The 20,900-nt window shown below is 27.9% G+C and overlaps 4 protein-coding genes across 6 annotated transcripts; all 4 read left to right on the top strand.

Moving 5' to 3' along the window:
• Window positions 1-800: 800 nt before the first annotated feature.
• On the top strand, window positions 801-3,043 carry LOC119684669 (circadian clock-controlled protein daywake-like). The gene is made up of 5 exons (XM_038098763.1): window positions 801-912; window positions 1,005-1,097; window positions 2,309-2,456; window positions 2,527-2,660; window positions 2,728-3,043. Exons 1-5 carry the CDS (start codon window positions 822-824, stop codon window positions 3,036-3,038), a joined length of 777 nt encoding a protein of 258 aa, XP_037954691.1. The 5' UTR covers window positions 801-821; the 3' UTR covers window positions 3,039-3,043.
• Window positions 3,044-3,603: 560 nt separating this feature from the next.
• LOC119685548 (polycystic kidney disease 2-like 1 protein) lies at window positions 3,604-7,103 on the top strand. The gene is made up of 9 exons (XM_038099858.1): window positions 3,604-3,811; window positions 3,866-4,208; window positions 4,260-4,484; window positions 5,559-5,790; window positions 5,846-6,076; window positions 6,151-6,393; window positions 6,452-6,738; window positions 6,859-6,906; window positions 6,966-7,103. Exons 1-9 carry the CDS (start codon window positions 3,604-3,606, stop codon window positions 7,078-7,080), a joined length of 1,932 nt encoding a protein of 643 aa, XP_037955786.1. The 3' UTR covers window positions 7,081-7,103.
• Window positions 7,104-8,386: 1,283 nt separating this feature from the next.
• LOC119681335 (polycystic kidney disease 2-like 1 protein) lies at window positions 8,387-10,843 on the top strand. 3 transcript variants are annotated; one of them, XM_038094496.1, is made up of 9 exons: window positions 8,387-8,557; window positions 8,612-8,972; window positions 9,036-9,260; window positions 9,324-9,555; window positions 9,616-9,843; window positions 9,923-10,165; window positions 10,229-10,503; window positions 10,562-10,609; window positions 10,669-10,843. In XM_038094496.1, exons 1-9 carry the CDS (start codon window positions 8,419-8,421, stop codon window positions 10,772-10,774), a joined length of 1,857 nt encoding a protein of 618 aa, XP_037950424.1. In that variant the 5' UTR covers window positions 8,387-8,418; the 3' UTR covers window positions 10,775-10,843. The 3 variants fall into 3 exon arrangements, with proteins under 3 accessions (XP_037950424.1, XP_037950425.1, XP_037950426.1); XM_038094498.1 differs by having other exon boundaries at window positions 8,412-8,496; window positions 8,756-8,972; XM_038094497.1 differs by lacking the exon at window positions 10,669-10,843 and having other exon boundaries at window positions 10,229-10,495; window positions 10,562-10,597.
• Window positions 10,844-13,842: 2,999 nt separating this feature from the next.
• On the top strand, window positions 13,843-20,894 carry LOC119681410 (altered inheritance of mitochondria protein 3-like). Its single transcript, XM_038094594.1, has 3 exons — window positions 13,843-14,195; window positions 20,100-20,367; window positions 20,430-20,894. Exons 1-3 carry the CDS (start codon window positions 14,184-14,186, stop codon window positions 20,882-20,884), a joined length of 735 nt encoding a protein of 244 aa, XP_037950522.1. The 5' UTR covers window positions 13,843-14,183; the 3' UTR covers window positions 20,885-20,894.
• The last annotated feature ends 6 nt before the right edge of the window (window positions 20,895-20,900 follow it).

The following is a 20,900-nucleotide window of genomic DNA, read 5'->3' on the forward strand; positions in this document are numbered from 1 at the left end:
TACAATAGGTGTCTTCTGGCCGCAGTACCGGCTGTTGGGCAATTTTCACGTCAACTCTTTTAATAATAAAAAAAAAAAAGTACATACCTTGATCAGAAATTATAATAATGATATTACTTAATCATATATTCTGTATATTGAAACCAAAATATGAATATATTTATAGCAAAAAATAAATACGTAGAGAATTTTATGGAACTGTTAAGTATAACGACAAAAAAGGGTTAAAAAGTTTCTGAATACAATTATGGCGTACATCAAAAAAGAAATAATATTTATATTAACTACAATATAATTAACTACAATATAATTAACTACAATGTAATTAACTACAATAAAATTAACTACAATAAAATTAACTACAATATAAGTTAAATTAATATTAAATCAATTATTTAGAATTTAAATATCTTAATTTATAGAAAATTCCTGACTGACTAGTAATTAAAATTTACTTAATCACTCACTTAAGTCATTTCTTAATTATTTACGTCATTTGTGTACTAACAATGTGTGAAATGTTTCTTGCACTGAATAAATATATAATTTTAAAATCCCTTATTCAATCGCATTATAATTACAACACATAAATATATGAGTATTATATATAACAATTAAATAAATTTGTATATTTTTAATTAATTTTAAATAAAACGCAAAACTCTAGAAAATCCAGTTATTTGATTAAGAACAAACTGCATTTAAGTCAGTGAATCATGTTATACAGTTTTGCATAATTATAAATACAGTGTCTTCACTTCCTGCAAATAACCTATTGAAATTAAAATTCAGTAGATTAAAGTATCTCAAACAGTGCAGTGATGAACAATAAAATTATTCTATGTGCTTTGGTATTGATTTATTCCGCGTTCACTTCGAGTGATCAGCATGATGATTATCTTAAAGATCCTCGTAAGTGAAAACAATTAGCTTAAAAATTGTATAATAAATATATATAAATATATATAAAATTGAAATATATAAATATTTATATGATGTTTTAGCTGAGTTTTGGAAACCATGTACAATACATTCAAATGTTGATGAGAAATGCTTTGGCAAAATTCTGGAACAAATATTCAAAGTATGGAAGAATGGTATGTAAAATTATATAAAAGAATATTTGATATATATGATGTCTGTTGTTGATGTTGAGTTATGTATTACTTTTTATTAATTATTAATTATTTTAAAATTTTATTAAAATATTTCGGTTTTTATATACACAGAACTTATATATACTGATGTTACAGGATTCATTATAAAATTTGATCTAGCCATATACATTTTTATAAATGTTTTTTAATTCATATGTTTGAATGTTTGAGTATTTGAGTATATAATCTATTAATTTTTTTCGAAATCTTACGTAATTTTAGATAAAAGAAACAGGTTATGAAAAATATAAAATAATATATCTGATCACATTTTTTTTCTAAGAATTCTCAATAATGAATGAATTCAATAATGAATGTATTCTTTCAGCATTTAAAGTCCGAATTTCAGTCCAAAGAAGGATTACTTAGGAGTTTATATTATAGCCATATTTTTAATTCTAAAGAGTGTCTGTGTATTTAATGATTTAGAAATCAATATAAAAAGCTAATTATTGGGAAATTTGTGATTGATTAGTACACAATTTCTAAAATGGTAAGACTGACTTTGAGGAGTTATGTTCTTCGATAATAACTTTGCCAGCAAAACTATTTCAGATGAGAAATGGGAGGCAGAACTATTTATAACACTGGTAAAGATTGCGGTCTACATCTACGGGTGTAAGATGGATAAAAACGTAGAGTTAGATTAGAGTCGAACCTAGAGATTACTAAATTCTACCATCTCTCAGAATTCACCTCAATGTTTTAGGCAGAAACTTTCGCCATTCTTAGAGCATCTTTTTTTACTTTAAACGTGGACTTGCTTGAAAAAGAACTCTATATTCTTACTGACAGTCAGGTGGCTATTAAAGCTGTATCAGCAATCTGCATTTCATCTAGATTAGTACAATAATGTAGGCAATTTAATAACTTACTAAGCGAAAGATCTAAGATAACTCAAGTTTGAGTTGCGGGCAAGTTGATTTCTGATCATTTTATGCTACAAGCAAATAGAGAGTGAGCTCATGCTTCCTCAGCAGCCAGGCCAAGGGCTACATTATGATTTATTCCAAATATAGAACCTCTTACTTGTTTGTGCATTATTATATGTGAAGACTAAAATTCCCTTTACATATTTATAATAATTTATAAAAATAAATAATATTTAAATTCTTAAAAATTCTTTGCTAAATAAATTTTATTTTATTAAGGTGTACCTGGAGCAAAAGAAGTTGGAACTTTCGACCCATTGACATTAAAAAAGGCACGTTTGTCCACTCAGAGATTAGGTGATTTACAATTCGAGTTCAAAAATTTAGAAATTTATGGTTTAAGTAGTGTAAATGCATACAAGAGTAGGTGAGATTTAATTATAAAGCCAAACTCAAATATTGTAATTATTTATTTGGAACACAAATCTCAATTTCAGTGTTGACCCTAATGATTATACCTTCGTGGTTCATATGAAATTCCCTTCGATGAAACTTGTAAGTGATTATAAGTTGAAGGGTCAAATTTTGGTATTAGCTCTAGATGCAGAGGGCGTTACAAAAGCAGACACAAGTAAGTAAAAAAAATTAATTTATATGGTAACTTCATATTTAATATATTCAAATTTAATTAATTTTAGAGGATTTCGATATGGTTATGACTATTAAATCAAATTTGAAGAAACGCCTTGACGAGTACTTCTTTGATGTTCTCTCAGTCTCTACTGAAATAAAGGGCATAAAGCATTTTCAAGTGCATTTTACTAATCTTTTCCACGGTCAAAAAGAGTTGGAAGATAGTGCAAATGCCATATTTAATGATAATTGGCCTACTTTATTCGAAGAGCTACGTCCAGCTGTCGAAAAAATATTTGATACAGTTACAATAAAACGTTTAACAAAATTGTTTAATTATATACCAGCTCGATATTTTATATCTGATTTATCATAAATAACTACGTGACAAATATATGTTTTGGTAAAAAAATTTGTGTACTTTCTAATTATTTTTTAACCGCATAGGTATGCACTATAGCTTAATCTTTATATGGACAATATCATTGATGCATTAGTACAGATTAAAAAGTTGTCAACGTTCAATTTTCCAAATATATAATTTTTAAATTATTTAAGTATTTATTTTAGAATATATTGTAAAATTTATTTCTTTTTTGAAACCGTGAATACAGATTTGCATCTGCGGTGCAATTAAAATTTAACCAATGTGGTATTATTTTGAAGATGTTTTCTACGTTCGAGATATGAGAGAAAATTTGTGGAAGGGCGGGAGGGTCTACTTTTAGAATCAATTTTCAAGTAGTAATAAAATGGTAATTAAATTATTTTAAAAACCTTATTTCTCTTATTATAAAAGCCTTTTAAATTTAATTATTTCGATTATATCTATATATCATACATGATATCTATATATATAATACATTATATATAAAAAAGCAGTCAACTTGATCACAAAAGTCAATTAAAATATTTTAAAAAATTAACTAAAAATATTAAAGATGAAGTCAGTTTCAACTCAAACCACAAGTGAATTAGAGAAGACTACTGTAGTTGAAAAAGTTGAAGTAGTTGAAGTAGTTGAAGAAGTACAAATAAAGAAGACTACACATAAAAATTATTCAACAAGATATGAAAATGATATAGAAATTCGTAATGCCTTAAAGGAATTCTTATTATATTTACTTTTCCTGATTGTTGCACTTATTGGTATTAACTGTTTTAAAACAAAAAATATTTATCAATTTAATAATCCATTTTTAGTGGCATCATCAGTCAATCATAAATATATGTTTTATTTATATAAGACAATAGAAAATCTATTCATAATCACTCCAGAATACTATGATTTAGTTACAATAGCAGAATGGTGGTTATATGCTGAAAATGGATTTGCACCCGCGCTCTTGGGTGATAATAATGGTAATGACGTAATAAATGAACGATATTTTCTTGAAGAAAATATATTATTGGGGGCACCACGATTAAGGCAAATCCGTGTTAAAAGTGATTCGTGTCATATACCAGATGCTTTCAAAAGATATTTTAGTGATTGCTATGCACAGTATCATGAAACAACAGAAGAAAAGGAGGCAGATTTTCAAGGGTATTAGAAGTTTCTATATAACTATAAAATATGTATTATACATATTTATAGATCAAAGTTTTACACATTGGATGAGTTGAATGATCGACCGATATGGGCTAAGTATGCCACTTATTATGGTGCAGGTTATGTTCAAGAATTAGATTACAATATGAATGCTACGATAGATACACTAGAGTCACTTAAAGAGGAAAAATGGATTGATCGTGCTACACGTGTTGTAGTTTTAGAGTTTGGCTTGTACAATGCAAATGGAGATTTTTTCACTAACGTTAAGTAAGTAAAATAAATATATATATGAATTTTCTTTTATATATGAACTTTCTGTAGCTGTGTGCTTACCTAATAGGATTGTTGTACTGTAAAGTTATTATATTTATTTATATAATCTATGCGTAAAAGATCAGCTCTGTACTAAAATTAGACAGAGATCTATAAACTATTCGATATATCTTATACTTATGTAAAAAAGAAAAATAAATTTAAAAAATTTACTTACCATTTATTCACCATTGTAGATATGAAAGAGAATTACTTTTTCACTAACCTGCTCTGCGATGATAATATGCTTTATCATTTACAACTTTAAACGGGAGAGTAGATCACAAATGATAAGGCGAGAATTGAGTACAAAAATCAAAGTTGTCGAATAAGAGGACAAAATAAAGAGAAAGAGGATGTGAGCGATTGAAACCACTCGTTCTTAATTTATAGGTACTCCTCACGACTCCACTTTTAACTATAAAAATATGTTATATTGTCAGAAGAACTGGGACTACCAATCTTCCAGTATTTATTTATTTTATTTTCATTCTTACATGAATTGAGAGACTTCTTTGATCATATTCAATTGCATCATATACATTCATTGGTTTCATTTAGATTAATTAATTTTTCTATCATAAGCAACTGCAAAAAGATATTGCCAACTAAGGCAAAATGGTCCACAGCGGACTATTATTTGTGTTTAAGCAGGCTTTTTTGGTATACACGGCCACCACTTTTACCTAAGGTTAAATGGTCAAGTTAATTGTTATAAATTTTAAATAGCAAATGCTTTGGCTATATGCTTAAAGGTTCTTAAGTCAGTAGAAATATTTAATACTAATCCGTCCTGGAACCAGTTATCTTAGTAGTAATTATTTGATTTCCTACTTAAGTTTCCACAACTGAGGTTTATTGGATTTTGTAGGATTTAAGTGACTGTAACACCTATAAAATTGATAGAAGACATAATATATCTTCAGGGGATATATTTAAAAATGTTTATATTTGTAAAAAAGTTTAACTGTTTTCTTGTTTTTGATTGTTACTGACAAGTAAGTTACAAAAATTACATAACTTCTAAAGAATAATTGCAGAGACACCTATTTCGGGTGGTATAATAACAAGCAAGAGGTTGGAGTCATTCAATACACATGAAATATGGACTGACGACGACTATCTTCTAATAATCTGCGCTATTATCTTCTACATAATGATTGTTTTCTACACAACACAAGCAGTAAGGGAATGGCGTCTCGTTGGTTGGCGCAATTACTTCAGTTCTTTATGGAATATTGTGGATGTACTAATACTAACTGTAAATTTTAATTATGTTTAATTAGCTATTTTCTTAAGATATTCATATTTTTCAGATGGCATATTTAGCATTTGTGTATCAAATTATTCACATATTCCTTGTAAAAGCCTTGCTCAAACGAGTGACAGAAGACGAGGATGGCTTTCATAGCTTGGATAATATATGCTTCTGGAGCTCTTTGTATGCAGACTTGTTGGCAGTTTGTGCATTTTTTATATGCATTAAAGTTTTCAAATATATTAGTTTTAACAAAACATTGCTACAGTTCAGTACAACTCTACAAAGGGTAAGTACTCGTGTACTTGGGGAGTACATATATAGTTTAATATAATCTATTAAAAATTTTCTTTATTAAATTAGTGTGCCAAGGACTTGCTGGGTTTTGGTTTAATGTTTTTAATTGTATTTTTGGCTTATGCACAACTGGGGCTTTTGCTTTTCGGCGCTTATAACTATGACTTCTGTACTTTTTGGGAATCATTGATTACACTACTACGTATGATACTTGGAGATTTTGATTATGCAGGCATTGAAAGTGCTAATCGTATATTAGGACCACTATACTTTTTATCTTATATATTGTTAGTGTTCTTTATTTTGTTGGTAAGTGTTTGTGTTTTAAGTTAATAAATTTATCTAAATTTAATTTTTTTTTATTTAGAATATGTTCTTGGCTATCATCAATGACACCTACAGTGCAGTGAAAGAAGAAATTACTGCGGGTAAAAATGAGGTCATCGTATATTTGAAGAAAATATTTAAAAAAGTATTTGAAAGAATAATAAAGCGTCGTAAAAAGGAAGATCGTGATCTTAAAAATGTAGAAGCACCAGCTGAAAAGGGCAGCGAAACAACACTTTATCCTAGAACTTCACTAACAACAACTAGATCAGCAAAAAGCAGCGATCCAGAAGTAATTTATGTAACTGAAAGTGAAGTGATAAGAGAGTTAGTATTGTTTTTTTTTTTACATACATAAAGCAATCACTACTAAAATAAATGGAATATATAATATATAATTATTTATATAAAATATACTATGACTATATACCTTTTTTATTTCTACAGCTACTTTGAAGTATATGAACCACCTGCGAATCGTTTACAACTAAATAGGTTTGCATAGAGATTGTTTATTTCTATATATAATTGTATCTGTTCATTCTTTTTTTAAGTTTGTCTGATCGAGTAACATTGTTGGAAAAAATTTTAGAAGGTTTAATAGTGAACTTGGATACGATAATAAAAAAAGTTGATGCTAAGAAACGAAGGGATAAGAAAAATGCATAAGTTTAGGGAAACTAACTCTTTTAAATATGATATATATAATTTTTATAGTAACATTATATATATCGTCGTATATTATTTTTTTCGTTTAAAAATTATGATCAAATACAATTTTTAAATAGCACTATTACGAATATTAATATTAAATTAAATACAAATTTTTTTTAAAATTAAACAATATGTTTTTAATTTTTTATAAAAATAATAGAGCTATATAACCAAAATCTTTGACGTCTTTTAGTTTTAGTCCATTAGAATGCAAAGCAAATAAAAATTAAACGGTTGTAAGGTGGCAAGGCTTATATAGAAAAAGAAAATAAAATTATTATAGTAACACTGAATATGTATGTCAGAGAGGTACAATAGTGTGCTTGTTCTTAAACATAAATATGTGAACGTTTTTCTTCACAAAAATATTGTAAATTTGACATTCATCAAATATATATATAAAGACAATGTTATTTGAAATCATTACACTCTTAGCTTTCACTATGCTTCATAAGCTAATGGAGAACCAGGATAATGGAATAATATTAAAAGTTGGGCTTGGGATGAGTGAAATAAGGAAATGCCAATATGAATAAGCTTTTGTAGAAGTAGATAGTGTGAGGCTTTAACTCATTAAAACCACTTCTTAAAAATGAATGAAGAAGATTTCTATCGCAATGTGGAGACTTACTTCCAGTAATTAAGAGAGAGATATGTGATCGATAGGCTTATATAAGCCAGAAGCATGGGCATGGCACAGGTGACAGACGCGAATGATGAAATCTAAAGGTTGTCCAAAGGTCTAAGACATTATTATATGAGGTGGTTTAGGCACACCAAGAACAGATAAGTTTTTGTGTTAGAAATAACTATGTATTAAGTAGTTATAATCTGATCAGGTACAGTTTTTCCGTAGTGCTGTTAAGTGTCGTATTGCTATGGAGGTGCGATATAAAATAAAATCAAATAAAAATTGCAAGAACCGAAAAGAACATTTGAAAAGAATGTAATATTTATGGAACATATGAAAACTTTTAGAGTGGCGAGTAAATAGTAAGAGCTAGATTAAGTTCAGATCTATAAAGAATGTACTGGTTACTAAAGCATTAGCACAGTTTGAAAATACCTTCGTATACTATTGTTCAAGGTATTTTTGCTATACGCCTATTATTATTATAACATTAAAGACATTAGATAGTATTTTTATATACACCAATTTTAACTTTAGTTGTCATGTTTTTCAAATAGTAAGCTTTGAAAACATTTGCAAAATTTACTAGTCATAAATCGATATTTTCTTCACTGAATATAATTATTTTGTTACCATATAATCCATAGAAGTAAGTGAAAGATATGGAAAAACCTCAATTGCATACAAATAAAACTTTTTCTGGGAAGAGTAAGCAAGTAAGATACTCTGATGTAACAGAGGTGCGCAAATCTTTACGGGAATTCGGTTTATACATATGTTTTCTATTTGTAACAGTTATCGGTAACGACTTTAATATTTTAGATTTTTATGTTACTTTAAAAAGTTTGTTTATAGTCGCATTATCTTCAAGACATAGTTATATGTACTACTACAACAAAACTATTTACAAATTCTTTCTGGAAAGACACGAAACAGCAAATAATTTTATAATATCTTTCAACGATATCTGTAGACTTTCTGATTGGTACTATTTTTTAGAAAATCATTTTCTAGAAACAATGTACAATGGAATGGAAAACAATGGAACTCCAAGAGTTTTTATGGAAAAAAACCTACTTCTAGGTCCACCGCGTCTAAGGCAAATACGTGTTAACGCTGAAGAGTGTTATACGTATAGTGAAATACGGCGATACTTTCAAGTATGTTATCCGAAGTATTCAAAGAGATTTGAAGAAACAACTGATAATTATAAGAGGTTTGTGTAATTATTATTTGTTATACCTTAAAATATAATTGTTTTATATATAAATGATTTAAGCTCTAAATACTTTACGTTAAGTGATTTAAGTGCTACTTCTATAGAGGGAAAATTAGCAACTTATAGAGGTGCGGGATATGTGGAAAATTTGAGTTATGATAAGGAAGAAACTGAAGAAATTATAAAAGGTTTACGACACAGTGATTGGGTTGATAGAGGAACAAGAATTGTTATACTTGAGTTTTGTTTATTTAATGAAGACTCAGAGTTATATGAAAGTGTAAAGTGGGTATTATATTTTTTATATGTAATATACCCACGTCAGAGTTATATATTATTTACATTCAGATTTTTAGGAGAAGTTCCTCCAACTGGTGGTATGATATCTAGTGCACAACTGCGATCCATAAAATTGGGTGGCCTATGGTTAAGTGGTGACTACTTCGCCATAATATGCGCTATAATATTTTATGTGCTGACGGTTAAATTTACTTTGGAGGAAGTAAAAGAAATTAGAAAAAATGGTTTTTGGACATATTTGTGTATACTATGGAATTTTATAGATATAACTGTTTTAGTGGTCAGTGCAAAATTATTATATTTTCATATAAAATCAATATCTACATATCTTTGATAATAGATCGCGATTATTAGTTTTATCTATAACATATATCATCCAATATATGGAAATTATTTGTTGCAATTAGCGGAAGATCCTGACGAATATGTGAACTTAGACAAAATCGCTTACTGGAATGTAATATATAATGATTTAATTGCTATTTGCGCATTTCTTCTGTTCATGAAAATATTTAAATATATCTCGTTCAATAAGACTTTACTGCAGTTATCAGAGACTTTAAACAGAGTAAAGTTAACTATAAATTGAATGTGAATTTTCTATATATATATATATATATTTACGTTCTCATTTCTTTTTTTTTAAGTGTTATAAGGATTTGTTGGGATTTGGCGTAATGTTTTTTATAATTCTGATGGCGTATGCTGTTTGTGGCTTCATTTTATTTAGTCAACATGTAGTAGAGTTTAGTACTTTACTAAATACTTTAAGTACACTAATGAGCATTATGATGGGTACCTTCGATTATACTAATTTGGAATACGGTAGTCCTACATTAGGCCCAATTTTTTTCATTTCATATATAGCGCTGGTTTATTTTATACTAATGGTAAGATAATTTTTTCGTTTTTAGAAATGATTAGATTATGATATTTGTATATATATTTTGTAGAATATGTTTTTGGCTATTATATTTGATACTTATAATACAATTAAAAATGATATTAAGTCAGGACCAAGAGAATTAAATACTTACCTATCTAATGCTATGAAAAAGTTAAGACAGAGAATGTTAACGAACAGAAAGAGACAACAAGAAGTAACAACATTATCGAATGAATCCACTGAGGCAGTTACTGAACCAAAACCCACATCGGTGGATCAGAATACAACCCATCAACCAACTAATGAACCGTCGAATATGACTGAAAGTTTTGTTGTAAGAGAGTAAGATTAATTCAGAATTTTTGTATAAAATATTTAAAATGGTAATATTATCTTTTAGGTATTTTGAAAATTATATAAGGGATGAAGAAAGACGAAAAATTATTAAGTACAAAATATATTAAAGTTATATACATATACATACTATAGTATTATATATTTGTTTAGTTTAGCAAATCGTATAGACTTACTCGAAGATGTTATTAAAAAATTATCTGTAGATGTGGAGGAACTACTGAAAAAAGTTAAATCAAAACAACGATCTCGATCGTAATGGCCTCTGTTATTATTTCTCAGTTTTAATAATACGTACTATTATAATCATTTGTTGAAGTAAAAATAATACAATCATGTGATTAATATATATATTACAATAAAATTTAATTTAATATTAGCATTTTACTAATAATATTCCTAAATATTAAATATATTGTACTATATTGTATATTATATTAATTTCAACAATAACAAACATTTAATTTATCTATATAAATGATGATCAATATAACAATTATACACTATATAACAATAATATATACTATAACAATAACATCTTAATAGAGAAACACATAACTCACAGCGATCTTCCTTAGACTCTACTAAATTTTTTGGAGCAATACTATTACAGAAAGTTCTAACAAAATCTATTATTCTTGAACTGTAAATAATAAACTTAAACTGTAAAAAGTACTTTTTGCTGTTCTCTTTTTTTTTCATAGTATTATTACACAGATCCAACTGGAATGATCTAACGCAAATAATGTAAGTAATTGGATATTGCAATGGAAGAAAGTGCTCCGGCTAGAAAGGTGTTTAATTTGATACCCACAGGTGGAAAACGCGGTAGCCGACGTCCGTTTCTTTGGTGGAAGGACCAGGTGACCAATGTTTAAGGGGCGCTTGGTACTACCAATTGGCGACAGCAGGCAACAAATCTAGCTAGCCGGCGGAGGCTACTCGGAGCGGTCAAGGACGGCTCACATCTGTAATGGCCAATTTCGGTGGACGGACCAGGTGACCAACGTTTTAGGAGCGCTCGGTACTACCAACTGGCGACAGCAAGCAACAAATCAGGCTATCAGGCGGAAGCTACTCGAAGCGGTCAAGGGCTGTTCACATCTGTAATGGCCAATTAAGTAAGTAATTAGAAATTAAAACGACCATTTTTTTCTAAGTCCTTACCTAAATTTATGTTTATATTTACTTGCTTAAATTGTTATAAATAAATTTGACTATGATGTGTATTATCTCATCTATTGCCAGTATATATCAGGAGTTATAAACATCAAACGTGATTGATATCTCTCCCGAAAGTTGAAGATGCATGTAATACATATACACATATATTGTCAAAAAATAAAATACGCTATCATTCCGTAGCATAATAGACCGAGTTGCAGTGCAAAGTATTTTCTACGTTATAATAAACTTCATCATTGACATCTTACGGTCCTGAAACAATAGTTTCCATAATATGTCAATTTGATTTTATTAATTATATCCTAAATTCATATAAATTTGATCGAACTTGGAGTTGGTCTTAATATGTCAGCTTGATCTTATTATTAATATCCTAAATTCGTATAAATTTGATCGTAACTTGTATTTAGTATTTAGTATTAATTTCACTTTTACTTTCACTTTTTCAACTTACTAATTGCTTTAAGTTTATAAGATAAGTGGTTTAATGTTTATTGGATAAAAATTAATTTTTTTTAAGTGTTTATGTTTAGTGCTTTAAATTTTGAATATAAATTGTTAATTTGAAACTAGAAAAATACAATTTAAAATAAATCAATAAAAAATCTATAGATACTCAAGTGTATACACATATAACGATTTTGCTCAGAACTAAAATAAAGCATAGCTGCTGTTGCTGTGGTTAATATAATTGACTTTATTATTCCAATTTATAACTGTGTTTATATGCACGTATGAACATAGATAAATTTTAAATTTGTTGAGAAGTAAATCTATTATTTTTAATTTAATTTGATCTGATCAAAAAATACATAAAGGATAGAGCCCTGAAATTATTTACGCGTTTTCGAATCTTCGAATGGTTACACGCTCCTCGGGGAGGTATACAGGTCTGAGGTCAGTTATTGCTTGGGCTGATGAAGTGATAAACAATAATTCAGTCAAAGTGTAGAAAATGGTTACACGCTCCTCGGGGAGGTATGCAGATCTGAGGTCTGTTATTGCTTGGGCTGATGAAGTGATAAACAATAATTCAGTCAAAGTGTAGAGAGGGATTATGAAGGAACGCCGCAGTTATTAGAGAGTAAAAGTGTTGAAGTACACTGACTCAACTGGTCTCAACATAAAAATTGAACTATTAGCAATCTTAAATTGGTGCAATGAAGAACTAAATGCACTTTGTAGTACCAAATTTCGTAGTTATTAAACCAGTATTTGTTTTATTCCATTTAAAATTGAGGCGATTTTCAATAGCTGACATAATAGGTTTACAGTATGACGGTTAGGACTTTATCTCACATATTTCGTAAGTACTTTCAAAATAGTGGTTTACACGGAAGTGTAAAAATTTTATAGATACTTTATGCATGCTTTCATGTAGTAAATATGTTATAATTGTGAGTGTACATCAATTATAATATTAAAACCTGTCACCTGTGTAAATTATGGTAATATATAATATTTTTATTTGATACTTAGCAAAATTGTGTAATTTATTCGATTAAATTTATTATTATATATGTAGTTTATAGTTGATATATTTAAATATGCAATGCTATCAACGTTAATTGAAACTATTTGAGATATTTACGCTTCACTTTCTCATTCCTCATAATGTGCTCCGCTTTTAGTTTAATAATGTTTTGAAAATGTCTACAAATCATGATTTTAATATCGCAAAATGACGCGTTTATTTGGATTTTATACATAAACACTACACATACATAAGCGGACACCCATTGCTTACTGATACGTTTCAGCATAATGTAATTTATTAATTGTAATTGTAGTTAGATACTCGTACCTCAAGCGGGCGTATAATTGTTGAATTCCTATACAGATGAAATTTTTCTTGACTGCATTCCAAAGTAACTTCGCCCAGTATTTGCATTGCACACTTGCAAGCGCAACTAAAGTAGCTCAGTTTTTACAACGCCAGAACCAAACTAGCAAAAGCGAGTCCAATTTTTGCTCCAGTATCTGCAACTCTATTGCCACACATACAATATGGTTTGGTGGCCAGGTTTGTTTACCAGATATCGCAGCTGATCGCTCTTAACCGAACTTAATTCAGCTCTGTTGTTATTTTCCGCTTGCGAACGGACTTTGGTATAAAAGCGTACAACGCCTTGATTTTCTTTTGAGTACGTTGTTTCGCAGAGTCTCGTGCAAGTGTAAAATTTGTTTAAAAAAATTCTATTTCTACAATAGATTTTTTCTTCATTTTTTGTTTAGATACAATTTGCAGTGCACTTTACCATTTCAGTTTGAAATTGTTTTTCGAACAGGTAAAGATTGGTTTAGCAACGTTGGCTTTTAATAAAAAAACTTCTATACAAAAAAAAAAAAACTTTAAATTATTATAAATTTTGCAAACCAACACAGACTGTTTACGTGTGAAATAACGAAATAACGAAATTATTTTGTGAATTTTTAAAAATTATTTTGGTGTTAAATATAGAGCAGATACTCTTACGGATACTATGCTGAAATTGGTAAGTTTATTTATTATGACGCAATAAATGAATTATAATATACAGATATTTGTGAGTCATAAAAATTATGCTATATACTGTATATGAAGTTACATCATATAAATATTAATAGATTTTTGTACAATCTCACAGAACTGAACTAATAATTTTTAATAGTCATTCACAAATTTTCTGTTCTACGACAATAAATCAATTTTCGAATAGAAAAAGGTTTTATGGTACCAACAATTTTAATTTATAAATTAATTTACTAACAACTCTACAAATATTTTAAATTGCTATATCTTATATATAACAATTTACAAATAATTACTAAAAAATGGATTGTTTGCATTAATATCTAAGGCGTAATGTATCAAATAAAACTATAACAGGAGTTTAATCGAAAATCGAAATATCTTGGAATAATAATTAAAGTTAAGATAATGTATTCATAAATATATTTATAGTTAGGAATTTAATACCTCGAAATAGCTCACCTGCAGTTATATACTAGGGATGGGATATAAACTAATGTTTAACGAGTTGTATGGAGTCAAAAAAAAATTTTAATATTAACAGACTTAAAACAATATCTCAAAAAAATACATCAGGTGTGGAGTGTTTTACTACTTTCAATACACTATTGAAAAGTTGATTTTACACAAAGAGGATTTTCTATTTGGAATTATAAATATAAACTAAATTGTAGTTTATAAACCTTTCCAACACTTCTTAAATAAAGTCCAATTCAATTCCAAAACTCGAATTTTTAACTGACTTTAAAATGTTTGCATTATTATTCAATAAATAATAAATAAATAAAATAAAAACAATATAAGGGTTAGATTCGAAGATATGAAAAGTTCGAATAGAGTTCAATAGTCGGCTTAGGCGAAAAGTTTAATAATTGTACGAATCATTATAAACGGATGATTATAAAAATGAGTAGTGATAGTTTTTTGACTAACAATGAAAAACAAGACAATATAATCTTTTAAATTATATATTATGTGTTAATTAAGAATTATGTACCAATTATTAACCAAGTTTTAAAAATATATGGCTTTAAATAAAATATCAAGTGTGAGTAATAATAATTATATAGAAGATATATATAGTAGACATATGTTATATAGAGATAATAGTCCTTATTCAATTTTATTTATATTTATATTGAATATCCATTCTTTTAATATAGTTTGCGTATACATTTAAATAAACATATTTTAATTATATGTTTTGTTTAATTTTTAATGGACTAACAAATATTGAAATATTGGAGCTTTTGGATAACTATTTTTTTGGATGGTATGTTCATTGACCTCTCTTCTTCCATATAAATTTTTATATGTTTTCCGCCACAAAACACAGCTCTGAAGCTAACAGTAGGTATATAGAAAACACCCTCTATATATTGTATTGCATTCCACAACGTAGCGTCGGTACTCATATTGAGCGGCTGCAAAAGGCGTCTGTTTTTCAGGTTAGGTGCGGCCTATTTAAAAGTGACCTGTCACTACGTGCAAAGCTTACAGGACTGACATTGCGCTTGTAACCCATCGTCAGGGCTTTGCTCCCTTTTAGTTTTCTGGATAAAACATGAGTCAAAATCCGATGATAATACAGTCTCCAAATGGTACCCGTACTGATACGGCGAATCCACCTGCTTCGGCAGCACGCACAACGGATTTGGAGGTGCGAAATCGCTTATTCCTGCTCCACACTAAGCTTTAACTATACTAGAATTATTATCATTTATTTATCTTTTAATTGATGACGGACCGTAGATCAGCATATCTTGCTGTGCTGATGTGGACTTAAGGTTTGTTAGGGCGGGGGTTGGGCAACGTATCAACTTTTGTGAATAATTTTAGCGCTCTGTTCTTGATATATTTTTTCACTGAGTTGATTCTTAGATCTCTATGCATGTCTGTTGTTCTAATATAGCAAGGAATCTTAATATATATATATATATTAACAATTAGAATATATGAGCAAAAAAATTTTTTTAAATTTTTATATTTCTATTTAAATATGTATATAAGAGCAGTAATAACTCATTAGAAAGTTTCAATACAAATTACAAAATTAATAAAAAAAATTATAATTTTCTATAAACTTGGGATGTATTTTTATTTTTAAGTTAAGTTAAAATTGCGTTATCTTATTAACTTATTTTGATTTATAAAAAAATAATTAAATTATAATTACTTTATAAATATATTATAAATAGAACGCAATTTTAAATAATTTTTATTTTAATGTCAAAATTTGCATTGACATTTTCGTATTGAATAATATACATTAAACATTAAAATTAATTTATAGAAAAGTTTACTTGATTTAATTGTTATATGTATTTGTATCTTGTTTATAAAAAATATATTTAAATATTCCGTCCTTGAGCTTAAAAAAATTGTTTGTAAAGCAGAACTAGTTTATTAAAATGTTAAAGTCGTTCTTTGTGTGAAAACTGTAATTATAATTCTTTTATAAATTTTAATTTCAAATTTAATTTATAATACAGTCTACAATAGTTATACTTTTGTTGATGAATTGAAGTAGTTGTTAGGAAATGGTGGTAAAAAAAACAAAACAATAATCTAATACAAATTAGTATAACAATTATCTTATAGTAATTAAACAATTAAAATATAGTATAAAAATATAGTAAAGTTTTTTGCTAATATTTTCTATTATTATTATTGGTCAATTTTTATTTAGAAAAGTTCAATACTTAAAACAATAAAAAAAAAAAGAAAATTATTTGTAATATTAAAACCGAATACCTATTTACAGACATATTGCATTAAAATATAAACAACACTGTTAATTTATCACAATTTTGTTTCTTTTAATGCATTATATTATATAAACCAAATAAGAATTATAATTTTTCACGCATAAAATTAGAAATTGGTATATTAAACTATTCTTTTTATATGCGAAAATTATAACCATCATTATAATTTTTTTATAACAAAATTATAACAATTGAATTTATTGTACAATTTGGTATAGATACTCTCCAGAAAATTGTGGCAAAAGACAATTATCTAGTTGAAATTCACATACTAATTATTTAATAGTAACAAAACACTCAATCCTCCATAAGAAATTATAAAGTTGTCATTCAAAAAACTGCAAACGTCTAAACAATTGGAGAAATGCAAACATATTAATATATCACCAAAATATTAAAATAATCATAAACATATTATATCAATAAATAAAACTGATAAATATATTCAAGTAACTTAAACTTGATGAGAATTATATTTTTGTTTTTGTTAAAATACAATTACATGATTTCTATGCAACCTAACCAAATTACGAAATAAATTTTAATTGTATGGTTTTTTTTTATCTAAGAAAAACAATGTAATATACCGTTAAGATATATTTGTATTCATATCTGAAGTTTGAGGAAAGGTTCTGTTAACTGTTATATAGGGACTTAATAATGTTTTTATCACAATAACTTATGAACAAAAATTATTACATTATTTAAAAAATATATATAATTAAATAATATTTTAAAATATTGTAGCTTGAGAAGAATAGAATTTAATTTCGTGGAGTAGTAAAATATCTATAACTATCATACTCCATACCTTTCTGTAACAAATTTGTGAGATGATGAATTTATAAATTGTATAACTTTTAAAACTTAGTACTATTCAATATTTTTATTACTGATATATATGTATGTATATAGGTATGTTTATTTATTAGATTAGTCATTTTAATATTAGTCATAGAGCATTTACGATCAAAACATGAAATTATTTAAATGAAAACTATTATAGGTTTTATGGTCTTAAGTACGAGTATAGTCATGTTAGTGGAGTGTATCTTTTATATGAAAATCATTGAAATCTTTTAGTTTAAACTTTCCTTTTTAATAGTTCGGTTGCAGTTTTGTTAAAAAAATATAAACACCTTTTAAAATTAAATTCAATATGCAAGAATTAATTATGAAAATGTGATTTATAAAGTAAACACAATAATTTAGTAAAAAATGCTGATTAAACATGTTGCATGTAATATCTCGGTAATCTATTAAAATTGTATTATAAAAGTGCAGCTGGCACGTGCCTAATATGGGGCAATATTCAAGAGACATATGAGTAAGTAATAATTCCCGTGATAAATACATGGACAGACAGTAGAAATGGACAGTAGACAGCTAAGCACACCCCAACTAATATGATGTAGAGTTAAAAAAATGTTAAAACAAGTTTAAAGTAAAAAAAGATACAAATTACATGCATAGAAAAAGTTTACTACTTCGTAATATACGAGTATGTAACTGGTCGAAATTATTTTCATTGCATTTGCCTTACTTTATCTTAGAGATACAATGAATACGGTTTACGGCTAGGTTAATGGTAGGTAATGGTTGCTCTCTAATGGAACCCATTGAAATAAATAAATATTTATGATTTGTAAAATGGATAGCAAAACTCGTACGGCCTTGAAATGTATTGTAGTTAAGCTATTGCAAAAATGTAGTTTATATAGCAAATAAATTTTATTTCTAAACTGCATTAATTGTAGCAATTTTTTATAAAAATATTCAATGCAGCAACGCTTTTTTGAGTTTTATATTCATTAAAAAGTATTTTTAAATATATTTAAAAGGATTTTTTTGATATGAAGATTTCTATAAAAAATAATTCAAATAATTTTTTTTTCTGTACATAAATTTCCTATCGAAGCATGGTCCACCGAAATACAAAGACATTTAATAAAATCATAAAGATATTCTTTCGTGCAAATATATGGGCTATGTCTATCCATAATCTGAGAGTAATTAATATAAAACTTATATGATACATTACGTTATAGACGTTATATCTCATACGCATATCAGAGTAACTAATGTAAAACTTATATATAATATAATAGACGTTATAAACGTTAGATGTATGATACGTTTTAGACGTATCAATAATTTCTATTTCAATGTGAAACATACTGACGCCTAGTATGTTAGTATATTTACTATTAAGTTGTTAAAATCACGTCTACTTTTTTTAAAATATATGCAATTTCAAAATGTCTTACAACATGCATCAACACTACCGTTATTATAGGTGAGGTCACACTAATTACTATCACGGCGTTGTTAATAATGCTGGTGCCCAAGAATGCGAATAAATATTACAAGATTAATGTGGAGCAAAATTTAAAAACTAAAAAAAGATATCATAACACTGGAAGTCAGTCGTCTCTTAACCAATGTAGTTGTTTCGTTTGTATTTCTGGACAAATGTATAGAAAGTAATTGTTAAGTTCCAAATATTCTTCCACCATGGCAACTTATGTAGAGTTCATCGAAGCATCGGAGTACCCAACAATTCTCTCGTTGAGTTTCTTTTTTAATATTTGCCTTAAAGTTTGAGCATCTTCGTAAATCATTTGTAACTGCAATAGTTAAAAACCAACACCCAGGAATGCATAGAGAATAGATTCCGAAGAGGGGACCGTGGATTTCAGAATACCTGGAAAAGAGTGAAGTAGATGACTAAAAGGCTTAACATAACAAACAAATCTAAAAGTTTTTCACTTTTAATATATATTGTATAAATTTTTAATATATAAAAGAAAAATTGTATTTTTTATCTAAATTTTTTTTTTTACGCCTAATATGTATGAATACATTAAAGTGGGTCGATTTGTTGGAGAGGAAAATTGTGTGTTCTAAAAAATGTGGTAACTTGAAATTCACCATAGACATATGGATTCTTTGTTGGTTCTATTTATAATAATCTATGGATTCGTGTGCTACTATATGGCTTAAAAACAATAATAGACTATTCTTTATATACATTGTCTATATATATTCTATGTATTTCTATTTTATAATATATTTTCTACTTATTATACATGTGAATTAAAAAATAATTTACTTTTCAGTTAATAGTTTCCTGCATTTTGGCAACATTGAACATTGCCTATGCGCAGCACAGAGACTACACAACCCCAGTACCGATATTAAAACAAATCGATCGCCATAACGATGATGGTTCATACACATATGGTTATGAAGCCGCCGACAAAAGTTTCAAAATTGAAACAAAATATGCTAATGGCGAAGTCTTTGGCAAATATGGTTTCGTAGACGATCAGGGTCAAGTACGTGAAATAGAGTATGGTGCCAGTAAACGAGGTTTTGAACCAGCCGGTATGCAAAATATATTTTTATTTTTAATAGAAAATTTTCTTTACAATTGCTTACAATTTTAGGAAGTGATATTAACGTACCACCTCCAACACTAACCAGTAACAATCCATATCCATTAGGACCAAACGAAATTGATGATGGCCAATATCGTGAAGATCCCGCCGTTTATTATAAAGACCAAAAATTCAATCGACCAATTGCTGCAAGCAAATTTAGTTTAAATAATAATAATAACAATAACTATTATCAACAACCATATCAACAACCCTCTTATGCTCCCCCACCACCACCACAGCCACCACGCCAAGAATACAGACCACAATATTATAATCCACCTCCACCACCACCTCCTCAGCCACGTTATCAACCACAACCCTACCAACAATCGTATCAACAACCCTACCATCAGCCAAATTACAATTCATATAATAATGGTCCCACATTCCATCATCCCGCCATTAAGAATATTGATATTTGGAGTGGTTCATATAGTGTGGACTATACGGGGCGTAAATAGTCGTATTGAAAATTTG

This window comes from Teleopsis dalmanni, chromosome 2, assembly GCF_002237135.1.
Source record: "Teleopsis dalmanni isolate 2A chromosome 2, ASM223713v2, whole genome shotgun sequence".
Lineage (NCBI taxonomy): Eukaryota > Metazoa > Arthropoda > Insecta > Diptera > Diopsidae > Teleopsis > Teleopsis dalmanni.

What these genes read in the sequence shown, in the direction of transcription:
- LOC119681410 (XM_038094594.1), top strand. An exon ending in ACGAGGTTTTGAACCAGCCG is followed by an intron (nt 20,368 to 20,429) that starts GTATGCAAAATA and finishes TTACAATTTTAG; the next exon opens with GAAGTGATATTAACGTACCA.
- LOC119685548 (XM_038099858.1), top strand. Translation starts at nt 3,604, where the DNA reads ATGAAGTCAGTTTCAACTCAAACCACAAGTGAATTAGAGAAGACTACT. An exon ending in CCTGATTGTTGCACTTATTG is followed by an intron (nt 3,812 to 3,865) that starts GTATTAACTGTT and finishes ATCCATTTTTAG; the next exon opens with TGGCATCATCAGTCAATCAT. An exon ending in GATTTTTTCACTAACGTTAA is followed by an intron (nt 4,485 to 5,558) that starts GTAAGTAAAATA and finishes TAACTTCTAAAG; the next exon opens with AATAATTGCAGAGACACCTA.
- LOC119684669 (XM_038098763.1), top strand. Translation starts at nt 822, where the DNA reads ATGAACAATAAAATTATTCTATGTGCTTTGGTATTGATTTATTCCGCG. An exon ending in ATTCAAAGTATGGAAGAATG is followed by an intron (nt 1,098 to 2,308) that starts GTATGTAAAATT and finishes TATTTTATTAAG; the next exon opens with GTGTACCTGGAGCAAAAGAA. An exon ending in CGTTACAAAAGCAGACACAA is followed by an intron (nt 2,661 to 2,727) that starts GTAAGTAAAAAA and finishes AATTAATTTTAG; the next exon opens with AGGATTTCGATATGGTTATG.
- LOC119681335 (XM_038094496.1), top strand. Translation starts at nt 8,419, where the DNA reads ATGGAAAAACCTCAATTGCATACAAATAAAACTTTTTCTGGGAAGAGT. An exon ending in TCTATTTGTAACAGTTATCG is followed by an intron (nt 8,558 to 8,611) that starts GTAACGACTTTA and finishes GTTTGTTTATAG; the next exon opens with TCGCATTATCTTCAAGACAT. An exon ending in GAGTTATATGAAAGTGTAAA is followed by an intron (nt 9,261 to 9,323) that starts GTGGGTATTATA and finishes ATTTACATTCAG; the next exon opens with ATTTTTAGGAGAAGTTCCTC.